Below are 23,275 nucleotides of genomic sequence, written 5' to 3'. Positions count from 1 at the left end.
AGAAAAATGTCTTACTTATCTTTGTGACCTCAATGGCTAACATTCTACTTGGAATATGATCAGTGTTCTTTAAATCCTTATTGATGTGAACAGCTGAACTTAAACTGTTTATATATTAACATTTTCAAACAGTATCATGACTTAGGATGACTCCAATACTTAGCATAAGGAATGACACTTTTAATACATTTTTTAAGGGATAGTGAGGTTTCTCAAAAAGTTAAACATAGAATTATTGCATGTTCTTACAATTCCACTCCAAAAGAGTTGAAAGCAGGGACTCAAACAGATACTTGTACATGAATGTTTGTAGCAGCATTATTCACGATACCCCAAAGGTGGAAACAACCCAAGTGTCCACTGACAGATGAGTGAGTGGATAAACAAAATGTGGTGTATACATAGGATGAGATATTATTCAGCCATAAAAAGGAAGAAAATTCTGATACATGAACATGGATGAAACTTGAAAACATTACAAATGAAATAAGCCAGACACAAGAGAACAAATATTGCATGATTCAACTATTTAAGATACCTACAGCAGTCAAATTAATAAGGAAAACAGAATAGAGTTTTCTCAGGGGTTGGGGAGGGAGGAATGGAGTGCTATTGTTTAATGGGTACAGAGTTTCTGTTCCAGATGATGAAGAGCGTTCTGGAAATAAACAGTGATGATGGTTGTTCATCATTGTGAATTACTTAATGCCACTGAATTGTATACTCAAAACTGAATATTATACCACAATGAAAAGAAGATCGTGACTACTAAATATTAAAATAATGCTTCATAAGGTGCTCTGTAATAACGTGCTCTACAAAGTGAAGGCTCCAAGACATACCCACTTTTGTATAAATTACTTATCTTATTTATTGATGTGAACCTCCAAGAGAAACAAAGACTAATCTGTTAAAAAGTAAACATGTAAAATGGCTGAAATATTTAAAATAAAGATCAATGATGATTCCCTTATCAGAAGCCTTACCATTTTACAAACTAGTATCAGGCCAGTGTACATTTTATTCTTACTTAGAAGTAAATTAAATAAGAATGGATAAAAATATGTTGTCGTAACAGAATTTTAAATAACTATAAAATGATAACTGCTAACGATATACTAATTTCATAACTGAATAACATTTTTAAAAGTCACTAGATTCATTTTGTAACATGTACCTTAACAAGTGAATATTAAAATATACATTATTTGGACTTAAAAGTATGAAGGTATATGGTGAAAACAAGCAAATTAGAATGCTATGTCCTCTAAAGAGTTAAAATAAGCTGTAGTCTTTGAGCAGTCACCCTCTAGGACCGTGTCTTCATAAATTTGATTCATTTACAGAGTGTTTTTGATGATAGGCAATTCTTTGTTGAAAGTTAAGTGCTCTTTTATATGAATAAATAAAGAAGGCTTTGGTTTGAACTAATATATTATTTTGACAAATGTTTATTGGAAACCCAATTATGGGTTCATAAATCAGGGTTTTTTGTGGTCCATCAGGTGAGCTCACCAGTGCCACCAGATGTCACAATGCATACCAATAGGGTAATTAAAACAACTCCATAGGATGCTGTCTCTTTTCTACACAATAGCAGAGTAAAAAATGGTTTATTATCTTTAATTTAACTTACTAAAAATTCTTTTGCAAAATGTTATAATCATACCTTCAAGAAAGAAAAACATTTGTTTTCTATTTACTGTTGGATTAAAATGACAAGGTCAAGAATGATGTATGATCCGTCAAAGAGATGATTTTCAGACATTCCTCACAATAAAAAGGGAAAAAAACTCATCTGCGCATACCCCATGACTGAACTACGTCCTTAGAAGAGTTATTACTTTTCTTTTTTTCCTTCCTCTCCTTCCCTTCCTTGCCCCCAACCCCCTTTTTGAACAGCTGTTATTTCCTAAAGAAGTGAGTCCTACTAAATGCCTACTGTACCTGGGGTAATGCACATTCAGCTGTATACTGTACGAACTTGAGTTGGATGAAAAATTCCATGATGAAAGCTTCTTCTTCATTACCAAAAAAACAAAAAACAAAAACAAAAAAACATGGCAAGACAATTCTGGCAAAACAAAAAACACATTTCTACTGAAAACTGGAAAGACTTTTAACTCTAAAGATTTGGAAGTCCCTATATAGCCCAAATGTACCTATCATGAAAAGGGAGGGAATGAAGATTTAATGAAAGCAGGCATTTGCAATATTATAACCAAGAGTGGGAAATTTCCTTGACATTTGATTTTTTAATCCCAGTGAAAGATGTACAAAATCAGATCTTAGTGATTAGTGTCATATATAAAATACAGCCTAAGAATTCTGTCTCTTACAAATATTGCAAATAACAAATATTGTTATATCTCTAACCATTTTAAATCTTTCCTTGTTATAAGCCCTTAAATGACTCAGTTTTGCTTTTTGTGTAGGCAATGTACCTTTTCCTTTATAGAGAGAATGATACATATGATTTAAGATATTTGAGTATATTCTGTGATGGAAATAGAAATTATACGTTTTCCTGTACAATACAGTTAAACAGTGTTTCTGCCCTTTTTTGTTTATATCACTATTTAGTGATAGAAACTCAAAGATCTCTGCCTGTCACAAATTGCTAGACAGACCTCTACATAATTCATCCCAAACAATCACAAGTAACACAGGCCAGCACACCAGAGATTTGCCTCTAGACCAGCCTGGCAGCTCCACGTGAAGCGCCAGCAGGGTAAGGCCACACATGCAGAGCTCTGCTATTACTCTTTAACTGTGCTGCCCAAGCCTTCTGGCTTGGCTATTGCTGACAGTATAAACAAGAGGGTGAGTGGCAACTTAAAATGTTAGCTGTTGAGCTTCTCTAATCTTAAACCCAAGAAATTATGTCAGCAAGACTGACTTAAAAAGGACACTGTCTAAATACAGCTGTTATCTGTGAAAGACAAAAAAAAAGTTACCATTGTGTCATAGAAAAATGTTTAGAAAGGACTGAACTGGGAACTGTGTCTCATAGAGCATCCCAGATTCAAATTATCTGAGCAGCTCCATACAAAGAAGGGTTATGTTTAAATGGATACCTGTAGGGCCCTGAACTCCCACAATGAATCAAGAGACTCTTATTGGCTGAGCTGTATGAATCTTCATAATGTCAGGTTAGTGGACAGTTGTCAAGAACAACACAGTGCTGTGAATAGTGGCATGTCAGCATGAAGCGTTCCACTGACTCACTCCTTCGGGAAACTAGTGAGAATTATTAAAAAGCAAGCAACTAAAGCTTCTGGAAATGGTCCTAAGTGTAAACAGCAACTGAAGAAATATCTACTCAAGAAAACCTAAGAAAGTTTCTATAAGAAAGGTGAGAGATTGTGGTATTTGAATCAAGACCACTCTCCCCACCCCACACCTAGCATAGCGAGGCAGACACTCCACTCAAGACTGCTGCAGCCAGGAACACAGGACTCCCTCTCAGGGCTTTCTTCCCAAGGGTCAGCAAGACTTCAATGTTCCTCGTCTTGCACCCAAATGTCTGCCACAGGAGATAAGTCCCAGGCAAGTACAGTCAAGAGGTGGGGGCTTTCTACTTTCACTCAACTCCCACTTGTGGAACTGAGGCTCCTACAATGGGGTTGTCACCCAGAGAGAAGCTTGCCACTGTCCCCACCCTCAGCTCCAGAAACACAGCTCAGAGATTTTTACCTGGAGGAGAAGCAGTCATAAAACAGATAGTTCCTGATCTCTTCCCACAGATACTGACTTCATTTGCAATAGAGCTTAGAGAAATTTAACTTACAAGCACTCTCAGGAACAGTGGAGGTTGTGGTAAAAGGCAATTGGGAGGAGATTTGTGTGTCTAATGAAGAAAAAGCCTAGACTGTAGGATGGTTAATATGCAGGAGAGAACTGGGAAATAAGACAGCTGGGAGGAGTTCTCCTGGGTCAGAACACATATCAAACACTGACCTCAGAAACTATTCTGTCCAAAGAGCCATATTTTGATTGGATTCATTTGTAGAGGAATTTATGCTCTAGGACATTTTGGTGAAAAACAGAGCAGCCAGCCAACACTTACTACAGTTTTAACAGCTGAGTGTGGCCAGGAACAGTGCTGCTGTCATCCCAAAGCGACTGTGGGCAAACCTAAAACTGTGCCTCCCTGAGGAGCAGCATCAGAGTCTTAACACTGAGAGTAGGGGATAGGGGAAGGGCAGACTGCACTAAAATAATCCAGCCAATCACTAAACAAATATATAAGTAAATAAGCCCCAGAATGAGGGGACTAGTGCCCAGAGTTCTTACAATATATTACCTAAAATGTCCAATTACCAACAAAAATTATGAAGCATGCAAAGAAACAAGAAATTATGACCCATACTCCAAAAAAGATAAAAGTAGGCAACAGAAATGTCCTATGAGAGCAACCAGATGTCTGATTCAGTGTAAAAACTCTTCATACTAATCATTATAAACATGCTCACAGAACTAAAGAAAATCATGTTTAAAATACCATGTAAAAACCATGTTTACTTAAGGAAAGACTATTGACAATGTTGTACCAAATAGAGAATATCAGTAAAGAGACAAAAATTATTTTTTAAAAGAACCAAATGGAAATTTGGAGTTAAAAGTGCAATAACTGAAATTTAAAAATTGCTAGAAGAGATCAATGATAGACTTGAACTAGTAGAAGAAAGAATTGGTAGATCTGAAGACAGATTGATAGAGATTATGTAAGCAAAAAAACAGAGAGGAAAAAGAATAAAGAAAAATAAACAGAACCTCAGAGAACTGCGAGAAACTATTAGCCACACAAACATAGAGATAAAGGAAGTACCAGAAAGAGAGAAAAAAGAAGATCCATGACCAAGCGGGATTTATTGTAGGGATTCAAGGTTGGTTTAGCATCTGAAATCAGTTAATATAATACATCATATAAGTAGAACAAAAAACAAAAATCACATAATCATCACAACCACATAATCATCTCAAAAGAATTTGAAAAAAATGTCACCCCTTCATGATAAAAACATTAAACAAATTAGGCATAGAAGAGAACTTCTTCAAACTGATAAAGAGTATCTATGAAAAACCCACAGCTAACATCATAATTAATGGTGAAAAACTGAACTCTTTCTCCCTAAGATGAGGAGCAAGTCAAGGATATCTGCTCTCATGATTTCTATTCAACATTGTACTGGAATGTTCTAGCCAAGAGAATTAAACACAAAAAAGAAAAGGCATCCAAATTTGAAAGGAAGGAGTAAAATTACATTTGTAGATGACATACTCTTGCATATAGAAAATCCTAAGGTAATACTAAAAAGCTATTACAACTAATAAGTGAGTTTAACAAAGTTTCATGATACCAGATCAATGCACAAAAATCAGTTGCTTTTCTATACATTGGCAATGAACAATCTGAAAATGAGAACAAAACAATTCCACTCACAATAGCATCAAAAATATTAAAATACTTAAGATTAAATTTAATAAAAGTACAAAATTTATACTCTGAAATCTATAAAACATTGTTGAAAGAAATTAAAGACCTAAATAATTGGAAAAACAACCCACATTCAAGGACTGGAAGACTTAACATTGTTAAAATGGCAATACTTTCCAAACTAATCTACAATCCCTATCAGAATCCCTGACTTCTTTGTAGAAATTGACAAGCTGATTCTAAAATTCATATGGAATTGCAAAGGAGCCAGAATAGTCAAAACAATCCTGAAAAAGAGGAAATAACAAGAAAGACTCACACTTCCCAATTTTAAAACTTACTACAAAACAATAGTAATCACAAGAGTGTGGTACTGGTACAAGGACAGACATACAGATCAGTAGAATAGAATTCAGAACCCAGAAATAATCTGATTACTCTTTGGCCAACTGATTTTCAACAAAGGTGCCAAGACCAGTAAATGGACAAAGAATAGTATTCTCAAAAAATGGTGCCAGGAGAGGTGGATAGTCACATGCAAAGGAATGACATTTTGAATTCTTACTTCATACCACACACAAAAACTAACTCAAAATGGATTAAAGACATAAACGTACAAACCAAAACTATTAAACTCTTAGGAGAAAACACAGGGGCAAATGTTCATGACCTTGGTTTTGGCAAAGGGTTCTTAGACATGACATGAAAAATATGAGTAGCAAAAGAAAAAAATTGATAAATTGCACTTCATCAAAATGTAAAACTTTTGTGCTTCAAAACAGGCCATCAAGGAATAGGAGCAAATATTTTCAAATCATATATTTGATAAGAGACTTGAAACTAGAATATATAAAGAACCCTCACAAGTCAGTAATAAAAAGGACAATAACCAAATTTTAAAAATAAGCAAAGAATCTAAATAGACATTTCCCCAAAAAATATATACAAATGGCCAATAATAAGCATATGAAAGGATGCCTGACATTATTAGTTAAAAGGAGAATACAAATCAAAACCACAATAAGATACCATTTCTACCCACTAGGGTGGCTAGTATCAAAAATGACAATTGATAATCTGCTTTATTCAAATTCCACCTATTTAAATGTTAATCTTATCCAAAAACACCTCATAGAAACATCCAAAATACTGTTTGACTGTATATCAAGGAACTGTGGCCCAGCCAAATCTACACACAAATTAACCATCACAGAAGTGATAGATAAAGGTACTGAAGTTCTTTTTGAGGTGATGAAAATGTTCTAAAATTGACCATGGTAAGGATGGAACATGTCTTAGAATACACTATAAAACACTGAGTTGTACAGTTTAAATAGACGAGTTGCATGTGACTTATACCTCAATAAAGCTGTTTTTAAAAATAGAATAAATAGATTACCCAGTAATTGTCGCACAATTTTTTAAAAAGTGCTTTTCATTCACAGACCACCAAAAAATACAAAACTCCCTCTGAAGTGGTGATCAATTAAGAAACAGGTTATTTACTAAAACTTATCCTACCACAGTGCTGAACCCATAGACAGCCCTCAGATCTGTGAACTGAAGTTTAGTGTATACTAAGTTTAATATTTTTAAAAAGTACTTAGGTCTCACTTTTTCACGAAATAAAAGGTGCATGTCTTAAAATAATAAATACGACTTACATGTAGAATTATCTCCATAACAAACTAAACCTATGTAGCTTCTTTGGGAAAATACAAATTGTTCATGTTCACCCCCAAAGACTACTAGGTATATGTGCAAATGTCCACTTAGAAAAGTCCAATTTTTAATTTATTATGATCACGAAAGGGGCATCAGCCAGAGTTAGAGTTGCATCATACCTCTATGACTTCCCCAATCATAAAGACAAGATTTGATTTATATTACAATTGAGAATGAACTTAAAGATACTGTACAGGAAATTCATGTTTGGCTTTGGTCTTCTTACAGCTTGCGGCAATACTGTGGCTGATAGCACAAAACCAGGGAAACTATTAAGCAGCACATCCAATTTGTCTGTGGTTCCACTGCCCTCTGGTGGCTATTTTGTAACTAGTTATTAACAGCGATATTAGCCTTCAAAAGTCTGCAGTTCTCAAAGCCAGGTGGGCAGGCCAACAACTTAACAACATCCAGGAACTTCTTAGACATACAGATTTCAAGCCCCACGTAAGACCTACTGAAAAGAAACTCAATGGACGGTGCCCAGCAAACTGTTTTAACGGACCCTCTAGGTGATTCCAATGCACACTAATATTTGAGAACTACTAGTCCAAGGGAAGCATTCTATTTGTGTTTGAAGCAAATGTGAAAGTATACAGGTGCATGTGATAATTAATTTTCTGTATTAACTTGACTGGACTAAGGGATGCCAGGATAGCTGGTAAAACATTGGTTCTGGGTGTGTCTGTGAGGGTGCTTCTCAAAGAGCATAACGTTTGATTTGATGAACTGAGTAAAGCAAATGCCCTCCGCAGTGTGAGCGGGTATCATCCAATCTATTGAGGGCATAAATAGAACAAAAAGGCAGAAGGGCAAATTCGCTTTCTCTTCTTGAGCTAAGACATCCATCTTGTCCTCAAACATTGGCGCTTCTGGTTTTCAAGCTTTTGGACTCAGATCAGTACTTACACCATTAGCCCCACAATTCTTAGGCCTTCAGACTTGGACAGAATAGCACACAGGCTTTCATGGTTCTCCAGCCTGCAGACTTTTCCGCCTCCATAACCACGTGAGTCAATTCTCACGATCAATCTCCTCTTACGTGTATCTGTATCTATCCTATTGGTTTTGTTTCTCTGGAGAACCTTGACCAGGACAGTGCTTATGAGTGTTCTTTAATGAGAGTCTTGCTCATAATTATTCCAATGTTTTTCCTAAATGTTCAAAGGCCTCTTATATGCGCAGAATAATCTAGAAAAAGCTAACATTTAGTTGGGGAGATTCTAAAGTGTTATAAATCCATGACTGGATGGTTCAGAAAATAACAGGATAAAATGAGTAAGAATAAATTCACTAGATAGCAAAAGTTCATTTTAAGAGCTTGTTAACTAGCCAAAACATCTGACCCGGATCCACTTGTTTGCTTCTTGGTTATAAAATCAAGGGGAAAATGTTAGTTGAATGGATTGAATATTCAATCCAGGTTTCTGTGGGGCATTTAATATTCAATTTCTTTAGCAGATGTATATTATTTTCTACCCATTTTCTCCATTACATGAATTGCTACTTCCCAATACATATATTGTTAGTTGAATTATTGAAACTATCAGTGATACAACCTCAGCTCCATCCTGAATTAAGGCCAAAATATTTGGGCCAAACTTTTTAAAATTGTATTGTGGGCAAATAAGTAATTTACTAATAATTTGTAAATCATGTATATGTTAGTATCAGCTCTAGGCTGCCAATGGTTAGTTCATCTACTTATCAGATAAAAAAAAAACAGCATGGTCCCACAGAAAGCAAACAGGACTTGAGGTCAAAAGTATGAGATTTGATCTGTGTGAGCTTTGGTGAGTTACTTAAATTCTGTGAGGCTTGATTTTCCCAGCTAAAGGGTAGTGATGATGATGAGAAGGAGGAGGAGGAGGAGGAGGATGATAATGATGATAATAATAATAATAATAATATCTATATTGCCCTTTTTTGTGAGGGCCAAATAAGTAAGGGTTAAGAGAAGTTTAAATGTTAAATAAATTTACACACCATTTTTAAGCAAATAACACAGAACAAATGCAAATATTACAGAAAGATTGCTGAAAATATTACTGGTTAATAAAAAAAAGATGGGTAGAGCTCTTACTGCTTAAACCCTCTCACAAAAAAAAACAAAAAAAAACCACTATAAACTCTGGACAAAATATGGGAAAAAAAAAGTGAAAGCACTTGAGAGCAAGAAAAGCAGGCAGACACTGGAAAGAGGTTAACATTAAGGGGAAGAAATGGCACTAAGTGAAGACAGACCACAGTCAACACACTGAGCACACAAACCCAAGTAGAAAATCTGCAGTCCTAGCAGTTTAAAGTCCCAGAGGACAGCGTATGGAGTGACCACATTAGCTGAAAAGTGACAGTGAAAATTCTAGAAAGGAGCGAGCCAACATAGAGTAAACCTCATTCCAGATATTAATTCTTCCCAAGTCTCTGACTGACTCTGAACTATGCATACATGAGGGCAGACTCCAAGCAGTACATTGAAGGCTAAACAAAAAAAAATTGTTTAAAGTTCAGAGTTTAAAGTTCAAGCTAACTGCTTGCTAAAAAAAAAAAATCCTATAAAGAACAATCAGAATCAAGAGGATCTAAAGTGCATCACTCATAACATCCAGGACACAATTCAAAATTAGAGGACATATAAGGAAAGCAGGAAAATGCAACCCATACTGAAGAGAAAAGGGGATCAGTGGAGACCAATTCTGAGATGATGCAGATATTGGAAATAACAGACAAGGATTTTAAAGCATCAATTATAATTATTATCAAGGATAAAAAGGGAAATATGCTCATAATGAATAAAGATATAAAAACTTAGCAAAGAAATAAAAGCCATAAAAAAGAACCAAATGAAAATTCAAAAATATAAAAAAAAATCTGAATTCTTTTTAAAAAATTCATTGGATGAACTTAACAGACTTAAGATAAAATACAAGTCAGTGAACTTGAAGACAAATCTAATATAAAGGACAGAGAAAATAAGCTGGAAAAGAATGAACAGAGCCTTCACGGTCTGTGGAATAATATCAACAGGTCTAACATATGTGTTAGTGAAGTCCAAGAAGAGAGATAATGTGATAGAAAGAGAATATGAAGAATAATGGCCAGGAACTTTAAATATGGTGAAATTTATAGCTTTAAGATACTCAGAGAACCCCAAGTAAGATAACTACAAAGAAAAGCTATACCCATAAATACAGTAGTCAAACTATTGCAAACCAAAAACTAAAGGTAAAATCTCAAAATAGCCAGAGAAAGGCAACATATTATAAAAAAGGGGGGCAATGATTTGAATTATCACTAACTTGTCATCAGAAAGAATGGAGGCCAGAAATTAGTGGAATAATCTTTAAGATGCTTAAAGAAAAAAACTGTCAATCCAGAACTCTATATCCTATATATCCTGTAAGAATAAAGCAGAAATAAAGATATATTCAGATAAAGAAAAAGAAAAGAAATTCATCACCAACAAACCTAACCTACAGATGATGTTATAAGAATTTCCCTTGGCTGAAGGGAAGTAACACAGAGGCATTTAAATCTTTAGGAAGGAATGACAAGCACTTTCATTTTATGACTCAAAGGTTTTTGGTCCTTTATGATTCAAAGGTACTGATTCAAGAACTGCTAAGTGAGTTTAACTTCTTTTCTCATCTTCACTCTCTCAAATATACATATATATAAATAAACCAAACATCCACAGAAAGGGAGAAATGCAGTAAGTGGGGTTCACACATACAAGGATCATGTTCCCAAAGTAAACTGTAGATTCCCTAGCTCCATCAAGAGTAAAAGGTTCTTTCACGTTGCCTAACTTTCTTAAAGAGTAGTGCAAGGGACATCTTACTGCGTTTTTATATATACTCCTTGTAAGCATATAAATATAGCCACTTCTATTACTTGAGATTTTTTTAAGTTACTATTAAGTGAAAATCACAAATAGTAAACATTCTGAAAAATAGTTTGTCAGTTTCTGTAAACGCTTCAGTATGTTACTCTCTCAAGAAACGTAATTTTATTCTACACTTGTTTTGTATCCAAAACAGTACTTAACAGAGTGCTAGACAGAGAATTAGCACTTAACATTTACTTATTGTTTTCTAATAGTTGAAATGTGTCGTATCCAGTAAATTCACCATTCTTCCCAACAGCCAGACAGCAATTTTATATTAAGTTATAAAACTAAATGTAGGAATGGCAATTTTTTTCTCTCTGTAATAAAGAAGGCTGTTGTTTGAGGACACATTCATTAAGAGCTGACCCAAGGAAAAGAAAAAGTAAAGAACTGAAAAAGAAAAGAGAGTTTGATAGAAAAGCTTCATTATTTCCAGGAGTTTAACCTAACCCAACTGTCCTACCTATTACTCCTACTTCTTACTAGAAAGAATAATGCAGAAAACTGTTTAAATATGATTTGGTTACTTCAAATCCTTACTCCACTTTTTAATCAGGTTATTTGGGTATTTTTGTTGTTGAGTTGTAGTTATTTCTATATTCTGGATATTAACACCTTATCAAATACAGACATTTCCCCAAGGAAGATATACAAATGGCTAACAGGTACATGAAAAGTTCCTCAACATCACTAATAATTAAAGAAATGCAAATCAAAACGATAGTGAGATATCACCTCATACCCATTAGGATAGCTGCTATCTCCTAAACTGATTAATTAATTAAATAACAAGTGTTGGTGAGGAGTGGAAAAATGAGAATTTTAATACACTGTTGGTAGGATTGTAAAATGATGCAGACACTACAGAGAACAGTATGGTGGTTCCTCAAAAGATTAAAAATAGGATAACCATATGACCTAGCAATCCCACTTCTGAGTGTATATCCCAAAGAACTTAAAGCAGAATATTGGAGAGAGATTTGTGAACCCATGTTCATTACAGCATTATTCATAATAGCCAAGAGGTAGAAGCAACCCAGTGATGGACAGAGAAAATATGGCATATCCATACAATGGAATATTACTCAGTTTTTTTAAAAAAAGAAGGAAATCCTGTCACATGCTACAACACAGAAGAACCCTGAGAACATTATTCTAAGAGAAATAAGCCAATCACAAAAAGACAAATAACATATGATTCAACTTATTTGAAGTATCTACAGTAGCCAAATTCATAGAAATAGAAAATAGAATCGTGGTTGCCAGAGGCTGGAGAGAGAGAGAGAGGAATGGGGATTTGTTATTCAGTGGGAACAGAACCGCAGTTCTGCAAGATGAAAATGTTAAGCACAACAAAGCGAATATAGTTAACACTATTGAACTGTACACTTAAAAATGATTTTAAGATGGTAAATTTTCTGTTTTGTGTTCTTCTTCTTCCCCCCTTTCTTTTCCTCTACTTAATCTGTCCCTTGCTCAAAATACACACACTGAATCAAGAAAATGCAGGAAAGAAGAGTGAGTATTCTGCTATTCTCTTCCTTTGAGTTCCCCACAATAAGTACATCAGTTTTAGTTCAGAAACAATGAGGGAAAAGTTGGGAAGTTCAATTGCAGCCTTCTAATTACAGGAAGCAGACCATTTTTTTCAATTCAGGTTCAAGATGGCAACTCTACCAGGCAATAAGCAAATATATCTAAGTACCCAAGATCTTCAAAACCAAATGAGAAATTGATTTAAATAATAAAAATATTATTATACTCTCTAACATTCATAATTAATGTAGCAGAACTGATCTCAAATAAAAGAAGGCAAAAATAAAAAACAACACATACACATATGCAAACATTTTCTTTACTAACCAATGAAACAAAAAAATTAAACATATCTCATAAGTGAATAGCTTATTCCATTAGGAAATACTTCATTCTACAATCGCTTTGAACTGGTTTTCCATCAATTTCATCCATTTTTGTTTCTTCACTTCTGTTTGGGTGCAAAGTCCCATAATAAATAATAAGAAAGATAATTCCAAGGAGAAAAGTAAGAGCTATAGTGATGCTGATAGGTATAAAATAGTCTGAATTAAAAATAGAGAGTGGGTAAAACCAGAACACAATCAATATCCCCAATGTGGCCAACACTCTTACAATATAATAACAAGACATGGGACATTTGGTGTTCTGTCCCTTAATATTAAAAAATGTAAAGACAAGAATGAATCCAACAACAATCCTATACATCAATTCCATACCCTGGGAAGCACAAAATTGAGTGTCCTCTTTAAATGCCCACAATATGCCTAAAAACCAAAGAAATGACAACAGAAATAAAGCAATCTTAATATTTAAGAATAAAAGAAGTACAATGCTCAACATCCAAGATAATAATGTAAACAACTTGTAAAAGAGATATATGAGTTTGGGGCAGGGTCCATTAAGGAGATTTTTATCTGGCAAAGATTTTCTTAAAGCTATTTGATAATCAACAGTTGACCAAGAAATAGCACAGCAAGAGACCATGATGGCTGCATCTACAAAACAAAAAAAATTTTTAAGATATATTTTTATAAGAATAATAATAGCAATATTAAATTACTATATGCCATACAAGCTTTACCTGTATGCACACATCCACAAACATATGTCAGGTACTTTATATACTCATCTAATCTTTTGAAATAGGTATTAATATTCCTATATTACATATGAAGGAATTGATATTTAGAGAATGTATATATTACTTGACCCAAGTCACACAGCCAGCAAGTTGCAGAGAGGTGAAATTTGAACTGAAATCTGCCTGATTCCAAAGTTGGTGTATTTAACCACTACATAAGACTGCTTATAAGAGTCTAAATAATGCATTGGACAAATTTTATTGAGCAACTGGTTTAATGGAACACTTGCCATACTCTGGAAGTTCTCTAAGAGACTACAGTTACAGTCCTAGCTATTCCTGTCTTTTTTGCTTTGACCTTGGCATATAACTAAGTCACTAAAAAACAGTATCATGAGAGAGAGGTGGGCAGGGAGAAAGAGAGGGCAGGAGGTTAAACAGAAAATTCAACATAAGTATGAGATATCAACAAGCTCAGTTTCCCATATCTTTAAGATGATGGATCAAATGAACAAATGTGTTCTAAAACTTACAAATTTCTATAGGCTTGACATCTTTACCCCATTTTTTCCCCAACAAGTAACAGAAGAGTTAAGTTCATTACTACTCTGGAAAGGCATGCCATTAGCCCCACTGTCAAAGCTGGGGACTTACAAAACTGAAAGCAAAGATACTGGAGAATTAGAAAGAAAAAAAAAATTTAGAGCAAAATACAGAATGTTCATTATTCCCACTTAGCCTCATTGGCTCAATGAGTTGGAATTCTTTTTTCCTTCTTTTTAATTCAGCAGTATTTGAATTAAAATATCACTTTCTGCTAAATTTCCCTGTGATTTCTTTTTTATAATTGGCTTTAATTTCCACCAAACTAAAACATATATAGTTTTCAAAAGTCAGTCAGTAAGTGCCACAGAACTTAGAAGAAAAATAGGAACTTGCTCTATCCCTCCCCACCCCAGTCATGACCCCCAGAAAAAAATCATTATCAACTTTTCTAGCTTTTCTTCTGACATTTATTGCCATATTTCTAAGTGAAACACATATTGTGCTATTTCTTAATTTACCTATGTTAGACACTACTTAATTGATTTCCTAATTGGGAAAAGGAAATTTTTGCATATGCACACATATATACACACCCTCCTTCCATTTTCCTCTCCCTCCTTCTATCCCAAAGAGTAACATCGCAATTTTTGGTGGAATCAATATTCAGTGTTTACTTTATTATAGCTACATAAATACAGCCCTTTTTTTTAGCTCAGTCACGTGCTTCAGAGTGAAGCACTCTGATTATATTTCCTTTCTTTTAAAACTTTACATTGTTTCCTTACTTTGCTTAGTTTTTCATGACTCTTATCAGTATTTCTTAGCAAATTCTGTAAATTAATTAATTAAACTTCTTGATATACATCTATTAGGTTATTTTTTTCTTTAAGAATATGAGCCTTCTGCTCAAAGGTGGTTGTTGTCAAGGTTTGCTTCCTATCTTCCCCGAGCTTCCCTTCACCTCTCTTCGGTGCTGACTTCCTGTTTCCTGTTTCCGTATTTCTTTCTTGCTTCATTCCCATGTTTTGATCAAACATTCTCCAGACATTCCTGAGAAAAGCGGCACCCCAGCCAAATTTTGAGACCACGTATGTCTCAAAACGTCTCTATTCTACCCTCATATTTGATACAGTTTTGTTAGAAATAAAATTCAAAGTTTAAAAATGGTTTCCATTGAAACTTTGAGGTCATTGCTCTATTAAGTTCTAATCTCAAGTGTTACAGTTAAGAATTTCAATGCTATTCAGTTTCCCTATCCCTAAGTGATCTTTTTTTCCTTCAAATCTTCTAGAATCTTATCTTAATCTTAACTGAAATGTTATAATGATGGGCTTGGTATGGGCCAGTTTTATCACCCTTTCAATCTAATAACCCATGTCCTTCAGTGATAAGATGTTTTTATTCTTTGACAGTTTCCCTAGAAATCACAACATGCATATTAAACATATCAAAGTTTAAAGTTAATCAATATTTTCACCTCAAAAGTAGATTTATCATGAACCTAGTGAAGCTTAAATCAGGACCCACATATGCCCAGACTCCTTCCAAACCTAGCAAAGCCCTAGCAATAGGTTCACTTTGTCATATATTTTTATATAATCTGGAAAAATAAGATATTTTAATTGCAATTGACCAAATTCCCCGCCTCTATTCCTTCTTACCCATCCCCACATTTTCCCCTGGTTTACTGAAGCAGCTGTGGTCATTTTGGGGATCTGGCTAAAGGGAAACTGAGTTGAGAACACTTTAGGTTTAAGGGGTATGTTTACAAGATTTGCTTGAATAACTACAACTAGTAAGTGACAGATCTAGGATTCTCAAGCAGTTCTCCTGATCTTAACACTACACGATTACTGCTCTCAACAAGCCTTTAATTACTTAACGTTAAGGCACAATGGACTATGCTCATTCAGCTGGTGCTATCAGTTTGACATCATTTCCCATTTCCCACATACCTACCTGTTCCCAACATAATTTTCCTGATCATTTTGCTAGTCTAATCTGTACATTTCACTCCATCCAAACTAAATTCCTTGTCTTTGCCAAACCATGCCTTTGCTTCTGCACTCCTCTTGGTATGAAATGACCTTGCCCAATCATACTTATATAGAATCTTACTAATTTCCTTCTGATTTGACATTACTGACACCAGTGAAGAAAACTCCCAGTAAGACTCCCAATATTCACTAAATGAGACATTGGCAATAAACTAGTGTTGTTAATTCAAACAGTATTTAAAATTAGTTCACCAAAAATAAAAAATCTTGATCTATTCTAATCTTATGGCATATTATCTGAAGAAATTGTTGAAGCTTTTCCCAAATTTGACAATAATCAAAAAAATACATATAATATTGTCATTAATTTGTGAAGTTGAAACTTTCCCAAATTAAAAATAAATAAAAAAACAAATTTCAATTAACTATGCTAGAAAAAAGACTGAATCTTTTCTCCCTATAGAAATTATATTATAAAATCATTATCAAGTCAAAAGCCAATCAGAGAGTAAACAGCCAAAAAATGTAGAGAAAAGAGTATTAAAATAATAAAGATATATTACTTTTCTTTCTCTTTTGAAGTTTGTGGTACTGGTCAGCTTTCTTATCCCTGTAATTTGCTGTAATTTATTTTCTTACTTTAACAGTGCCTACTTTCATACCTTTTATGGACTGAATTGTATTCTTCCAAAATTCATATTAAAGCCCTAAGTCCCAGTGTGACTACACTTTGAGACAGAACCTTTAGGGGGGTATTAGGGTTAAGTGAGGTCATAACAGTGGGGCCCGAATTTAATAGGACTGATGTCCTTGTAAGAGAGAAAGAAACACCAGAGAACTCACTTTCTCTCCATACATAGAGTAAAGACCATGTGGGGACACAGCAAGCAGGTCTGCAATCCAAAACCTGCAATCCAAAGAGAGAGTCCTACCACTTCTCGGCCTTCTGGCTAAGATCAAGTGCAGAGAGTCCTCACCAGAAACCAACCCTACTGACATCTTGACCTTGGATTTCTGGTCTCCAGAATTGTAACAAAATAGCTTTCTGTTGGTTAAGCTGCCCAGTCTGTGATAATTCTGTTATGGCAGCCCAAGCAGACTAACAAAATATCTAATTTTGTTTTCCTAATAATACATTCTTTTTTTAAGATAAGGTCCCTCTAAATGTTTTAGTTTTATATCTCAAAAGACCCAGATCCACCTTTGCTTTACCTTTCTCCTAAACTACACAAGGAATTTTAAAACACTTTAACTCCATTCATCTTCCACCTGACTTACAGGTTATTGCTTCCTTGTACATTTAGTCTATCTTTTCTTAGCCACACGGTAGAATTTTTGTTTATACAGTCAATTTTCATTTAGATTTACCCACATATTTACTACCTGCTTTGCTCTTTATTCCTTCTTGCATCTCAGAATACTTCTGTTCTATCTGAAGGACATTCTTTGTTATCTCCTTTAGTAGTTATATGCTGTGGTATGGATTTCTTTTTTTTTTTTAATTGAAGCATAATCAGTTTACAACGTTGTGCCAATTTCTGGTGTACAGCATAATAGTTCAGTCCTACATATACATACATATATTCATTTCCATATTCTTTTTCACTATAGGTTACTACAAGATATTCAATATAGTTTCCTGTGCTACACAGTATAAACTTGTTGTTTATCTATTTTATATATATAGCAGTTAGTATCTGTAAATGGATTTCTTTCTACTTAGTTGCTTGAGAAATGATGGGCTTCTTGAATCTGTGGGTAGGTGACTCTCATCAGTTCTGAAATCTTTTCAGCCATTAACTTTTCAAATGTTGCCTCTGCTCCATTCTTCCTCTCCTCTCCTTCATGAACTCTGATCAGATGTATGCTAGACATTCTCATCCCATCTTCCATGACTCCTAATATCTATCATATTTTCTATCTCTTCCCATCTCATAAATTCTACTTTTTTCTTTTTCAAATATAGAACTCATTTTTATAGTTTCCTATTTCATATTTTCAAGTTCATCATTTACTCCTTTCAACATAATACAATGCACCTGGTAATTTCTAATATCTAATGTCTTACTGAGTTTTTTTCTATTTCTGCTGATTCTTACTCTTGGTGCCTCATTTCTTCTGGTGCTATAAACTAGTATAAACTATTCATTTTCCTTGGAAAATGGTTTGTGAGAAGGTGGACTCCTCCAGGGAGGATTTATACTTGTTTCTGCCAGACACCTAGGGGCACTATCAGTCTGGGACCACTTTAAACTATATCATAACTCGGCTTTTATTTGTTTTGAAGGTGCTTTGTTTTGTCTTGTGTTTTGGACTAGTTAGAAACGTGAACTTTGGTCACAAATCATGTTGTTATAACTTCTCAGGGACTTTTTTTCCCCTGTTCTAGACAGCACCAAGGCAATATTCCTTGCAGTCTCTTGGAAGTGGAGAATGAGGTAGATAATGTCACTTTTATCCTGAGCAGGGTGACTTTTGGTGTGCCAGCTTTGTGGATTAGGATTTTCTACCAGATGTCCCTCCCTTGTGAGTACCCTGAGTTTTGTCTCCAGTCCTCCGCACCCTGGGAAGCCATCAAAACCAAATCTGCTGTTTATAAGGTTATATAGAAACCCTCAGGGTACAAATGCCCTCACGGTCCTGCTTAACCCTGGCATTCCCACTTTCATGCACATTTTGGCCTGTTATATCAGACTGTGTTATGCTTTTATGAAGACTTTTGAAAATATTTATCCAGTTGTTTTAGGTAATTTCACAGGAAGGGTTGATTCAAATGATTTAGCCTTTCAGTGGTAGAACTGATTTGAATAACCCAAGTTTTCCATCTGCTTTCCATCTTCTAAATACTTGCTGATATTTCTACTTTGCTGTTCTACTCTGCATTCTCTTTGTCCTTGTAGGTTTATATTGTTTTTACCCCATTAGTCTACTCTTTAGCATGATTTCAGGAAGGAACAAGATAAAAGAATATGTTCAGCCTTCTGAAGTACTTATATATATAAACTTGTTTTTTAAATTTTTTTCTTTTACATTTTGAGTTATTCTTCCTGATTATCAAAGCAATATATGGTTATTGTAGGAAATTTAGAAATTCAGAAAAGTATAAAGAAGATAAAATAAATATAGTCATTCATAATCCCACTGCCCAGAAGCAGTCACAGTTCACATTAGCTTTTAGCCATAATACAGGCTATAAGCTCTAAATGTTGATCTTCTAGCTTCAGGGACTATATAATACTGAACCTTTAAGTCCCAATCCACATATTCTTTGCATTACAAGGAAAAAGAGGTCTCATACACAGTAGGTTCATTTCAGTGTCGTACTAACAACCAAAGTAAAGGTAAAAACATTAGAAGGGACTCCAGTCTAGACACGGGAAACTAGGAACAGGAAGACTGGGGGATGAACTGATCTCACAGGTGAGTCTAAGCATAAAGGAAACTCTGGAGGAGAGGATAATCTGCTACACTGATGGTGAATATTGAAACTATTATTTAACAAATAAATAGAGTTTTTAATATCTCAAATTAAATGCCTATTAAAAGATTTTTTTAATGGAAATACCAAATTGTCCTTTAAAAATGTACATTTAACCCAAATGAGGAAATCCGCTACAGAAGAGCAACATACTGGTGAATCTGCAAAACTTTCATTAGTTTTGTAGCACTGGCACCTTCACCCAATGATTCCAATTCCATAAGGAATTCACCTTATGGACAGAAATGGGATTCACACATGCAGAAGGATGCATGCACAAGATGATTCATTGCAGCATTTTTTCTGCAATAGCAAAACAGTAGAAACAACCTAAATTAGCATAAAGAGGGGCATGTTAACTAATTTGTGATACATCCATAATTTGTAATACTATGCAAATAATAAAAATAAATGAGGGAGCTCTTTCTGTACTGATATGTTTAGATCTCCAAGATATGTTGTTTATGTTGTTAAGTGCAAAAAACAAAAACAGTTTTATGTTACCATTTCTATAAAAGAAAAAATGATAGGCTTTTAAATTCTTTTCTGAAAGAATCATCAAAAAGCTGACAATATTTTCCTTTCTGGGCAAACAAAGGAAGGAATAGGAAGAAGGGAGAGGGAGACAACGTATCTTTATACACTTTTTGATATTTCAACCATGTACTTCTTTTCAAAATATAAATAATTCTAAAAAGAAAAATGATAAAAAAAAAAATCTAACCCAAAGAGTTATATAATTGACTTAAGATATCAGTGGCAACCACCTAACAAAAGGTATTAAGAAAGACTTACACTGAGAGAAATTTGCTTGCTCATGTTCCAGAAGAATGTAGAGCTGAAGAGCAAGTTGTGGGCAGCCTTCCAGGTAGGTCTCAAAGAGCCTTAGCATGCTCAAATCTGTCACTCTATCTATAATTTCTTTATGAGGATCAATTTGTTCTTCCACGAAGTTATCAGTTTTGCTGCTATATTTGAAAGCCACATGATAACCCTTCTTCAAGGCAAACCAATACCTGTAAAGTAAACATGAATATTTACCTTCAGTAATATATTCTTTATATGTGTTAATATACATAATAATTCTGAAGAGAGCAACATGTGTTTCAGTATAGAATTTTCCCACAAACTTTCCCTACTATAAATTTCCCTCAACTTTGTGAACATCTCATGGTGGCTTTATGAGATTCAGACTCCGTAACTTCTTTTTTATTGAAGTATAGTTGATTTACAGTGTTGTGTCAGCTTCTGGTGCACAGCAAAGTGATTCACTTATATGTTTGGCAGATTCTTTTCTATTATAGTTTATTACAAGGTACTGAATATAATTAATTCTGTGCTATACAGTAGGACTTTGTTGTTTATCTCTTTCACATACAATAGTTTGTATCTACTAATATCAAACTCCTAATTTAGCCCTCTCCGCCCTTTTCTCCTTTGGTAACTGTAAGTTTGTTTTCTTTATCTGCGCAGTCTCCATAAATTTTATTGCATGTTTGATGTGCCAGTGTGTGCCAGCACTGTTAAACATGCATAATCTTATTTCATCTTCCCAATATTATGAGAGATGAATAGGTATTATTCTAAATTAACAGATGGAAAAAGTAAGACTGAGAACAGAATGATGTGCTGAAAGAAACACAGAGTGTAAGAGGCAGACCTGAAGTCCAAACTTAGATCTTATGATTTCAAGTCTTAACCACTACATTCTGAAAGACAAACTGCAATTTTCACTTCATATAATTTACCTTAACTAAAAGACAGATACATCCCCTTAAGGTAATGTCAAGGTTGAAGATGAGATTGAATCTTCTTTCAAATTAATCTAGCAAATAATTACAACTGACCCATGAACAAATTAGGGGTGAGGGGTACTGACTCTGTGCAGTTGAAAATCTGAGCATAACTGATAGTTGGCCCTGTGTATCCTTGGTTCCCTGTCTGTGGATTCAGCCAACCACAAATCATGTAGTACTGCAGTTTTTACTACTGGAAAAAAATCTACATATAAGTGGATCCATACGGTTCAAACCCATGTTGTTCAAGGGTCAACTGTACTCAATAATCTAAAAGGTGCTAGGCTCTTCCATCATTACCATCCTGGAAAATATACAATGTTTCAAAGACTCTTAAAATATCCTTGCTCAGGCTCTTCTTTAGAAAGAATTTTTAAATAAACATGAGTTATCATCATTCAAGTAAATTAATAACAAAAAATTGAGACACTTATTTTGAAAATATCTGAGGCTAGCAATAAGACAACCAGCATTCTAGCCCAAAGATTATCGAAACTCTTTATCCACACCTCAGCTTCCTTGTATATAAAACTAGGGCAGTGCTATATATTCTGTTTCAACCTGTTCCTTCTGTCAATGTTTCCCATTTCAGTAAATGATACTAACATTCATCATGTTACTCAGACCAAAAAGTGGTAATAATTTCCAACTGCTTTGTCTCATACCCTATAAAAATTCCTCAGCAGGTTCTCTTGGTTCTTGTTCTAACTTCAAATATATCCCAATCTAAACACATCTTATCACTTCTACTGCCTCCATCCTAGTTTAACCAGTCAACATTCCTGACCGGGATTACTTCTATTGCCTCATAATTGGTCTCTCTGCTTCTACTCCTGCTCCCTCGGCATTCTATTCTCTACACAGCATCTAGATTGAACCTCTTAACCACAGTTCAGGTGTTACTCCTCCACTCAAAATGTGCCAGTGATTTCCATCAAATTTAGAATAAAACCCAAAGCCCTTACCATATCTTACAAGGCCCTCCATAATCTGCTTCACAGACACACTACCCCCACTACCTCTCCATCTCATTTCTCCCGTGCTTCTAGTGTACCCATCTTGCTGCTTTTCCCAACTTTAAAGGCCTTTGCTTTGCTAATACTCTTCCTGGAACTCTTCTAAACCCCAGAAATTGTACAAGTTTACTCCTTAAATTCATTCAGATCTCTACTTAAATGCCACTTCCTCATGGAGATCTTCCCAGATCACACCATCCATCACATTCTAACTCTTTATCCTCCATTATTTTTCTTTACCAACACTTGACACATTGTTTACTTTTTTTATCTGTACCTTCTCATAAAAAAATAAAATTTACATGAAAGCAGGGACTTTTGTTTCATTCATTGCTACATCCTAAAACAACTAGAAGAGTACCTGGCACATAGTAGGTTCTCAGAAAATATTTACTGAATGAATAAATGAAAGTTCACAACAATTTTCCCATAAAGATAAAGAGACGTAGATATGAAAGAACTTTGAAAAGTTGAAAGTGTAACACAAATATAAGATATTCTTGTTGTAAACAAGATGGATACATATATGGCTATGCAAAGAATCTTCACCTAGCAAACAAAAGTATATTTTTATCATCACAGTTTTATTATAACATGACCCATTATATTCAGTGTGGGCTAGATGCCAGGAAAGAATGTTTACAAAAGTGATGAGAACATGACCTCCACCTTTAATGACCTTACAATCTAATATGAAGGTCAAGCCTATAAAGTGCTAGCTGCAATACAAGGCAGAAGAAATAACCACTCAACAGAAATGTAAATATT

General features: G+C 34.6%; 1 protein-coding gene across 4 annotated transcripts in view; it reads right to left on the bottom strand.

Annotated features, from left to right (window-relative positions):
* XKR9 (XK related 9) overlaps positions 1–23,275 on the bottom strand; it is a 238,574-nt gene that overhangs the window by 163,817 nt on the left and 51,482 nt on the right. For 3 of the 4 annotated variants that reach the window (XM_031441483.2, XM_031441482.2, XM_031441486.2), the window contains 2 exons: positions 20,491–20,711; positions 12,894–13,588 (listed from right to left, as the gene is read on the bottom strand). In XM_031441483.2, coding sequence (XP_031297343.1) covers positions 12,960–13,588; positions 20,491–20,711 — 850 coding nt within the window. In that variant the 3' untranslated portion in view covers positions 12,894–12,959. Of the gene's footprint in view, positions 1–12,893; positions 13,589–20,490; positions 20,712–23,275 lie in introns of those variants that run through there. The other variant, XM_064480873.1, reaches the window with a different exon arrangement.

This window comes from Camelus dromedarius, chromosome 30, assembly GCF_036321535.1.
Source record: "Camelus dromedarius isolate mCamDro1 chromosome 30, mCamDro1.pat, whole genome shotgun sequence".
NCBI classification, from domain to species: Eukaryota; Metazoa; Chordata; class Mammalia; order Artiodactyla; family Camelidae; genus Camelus; species Camelus dromedarius.
The sequence above is the reverse complement of the archived record's forward strand: the minus strand, read 5'-3'. Positions and strand labels throughout refer to the sequence as shown.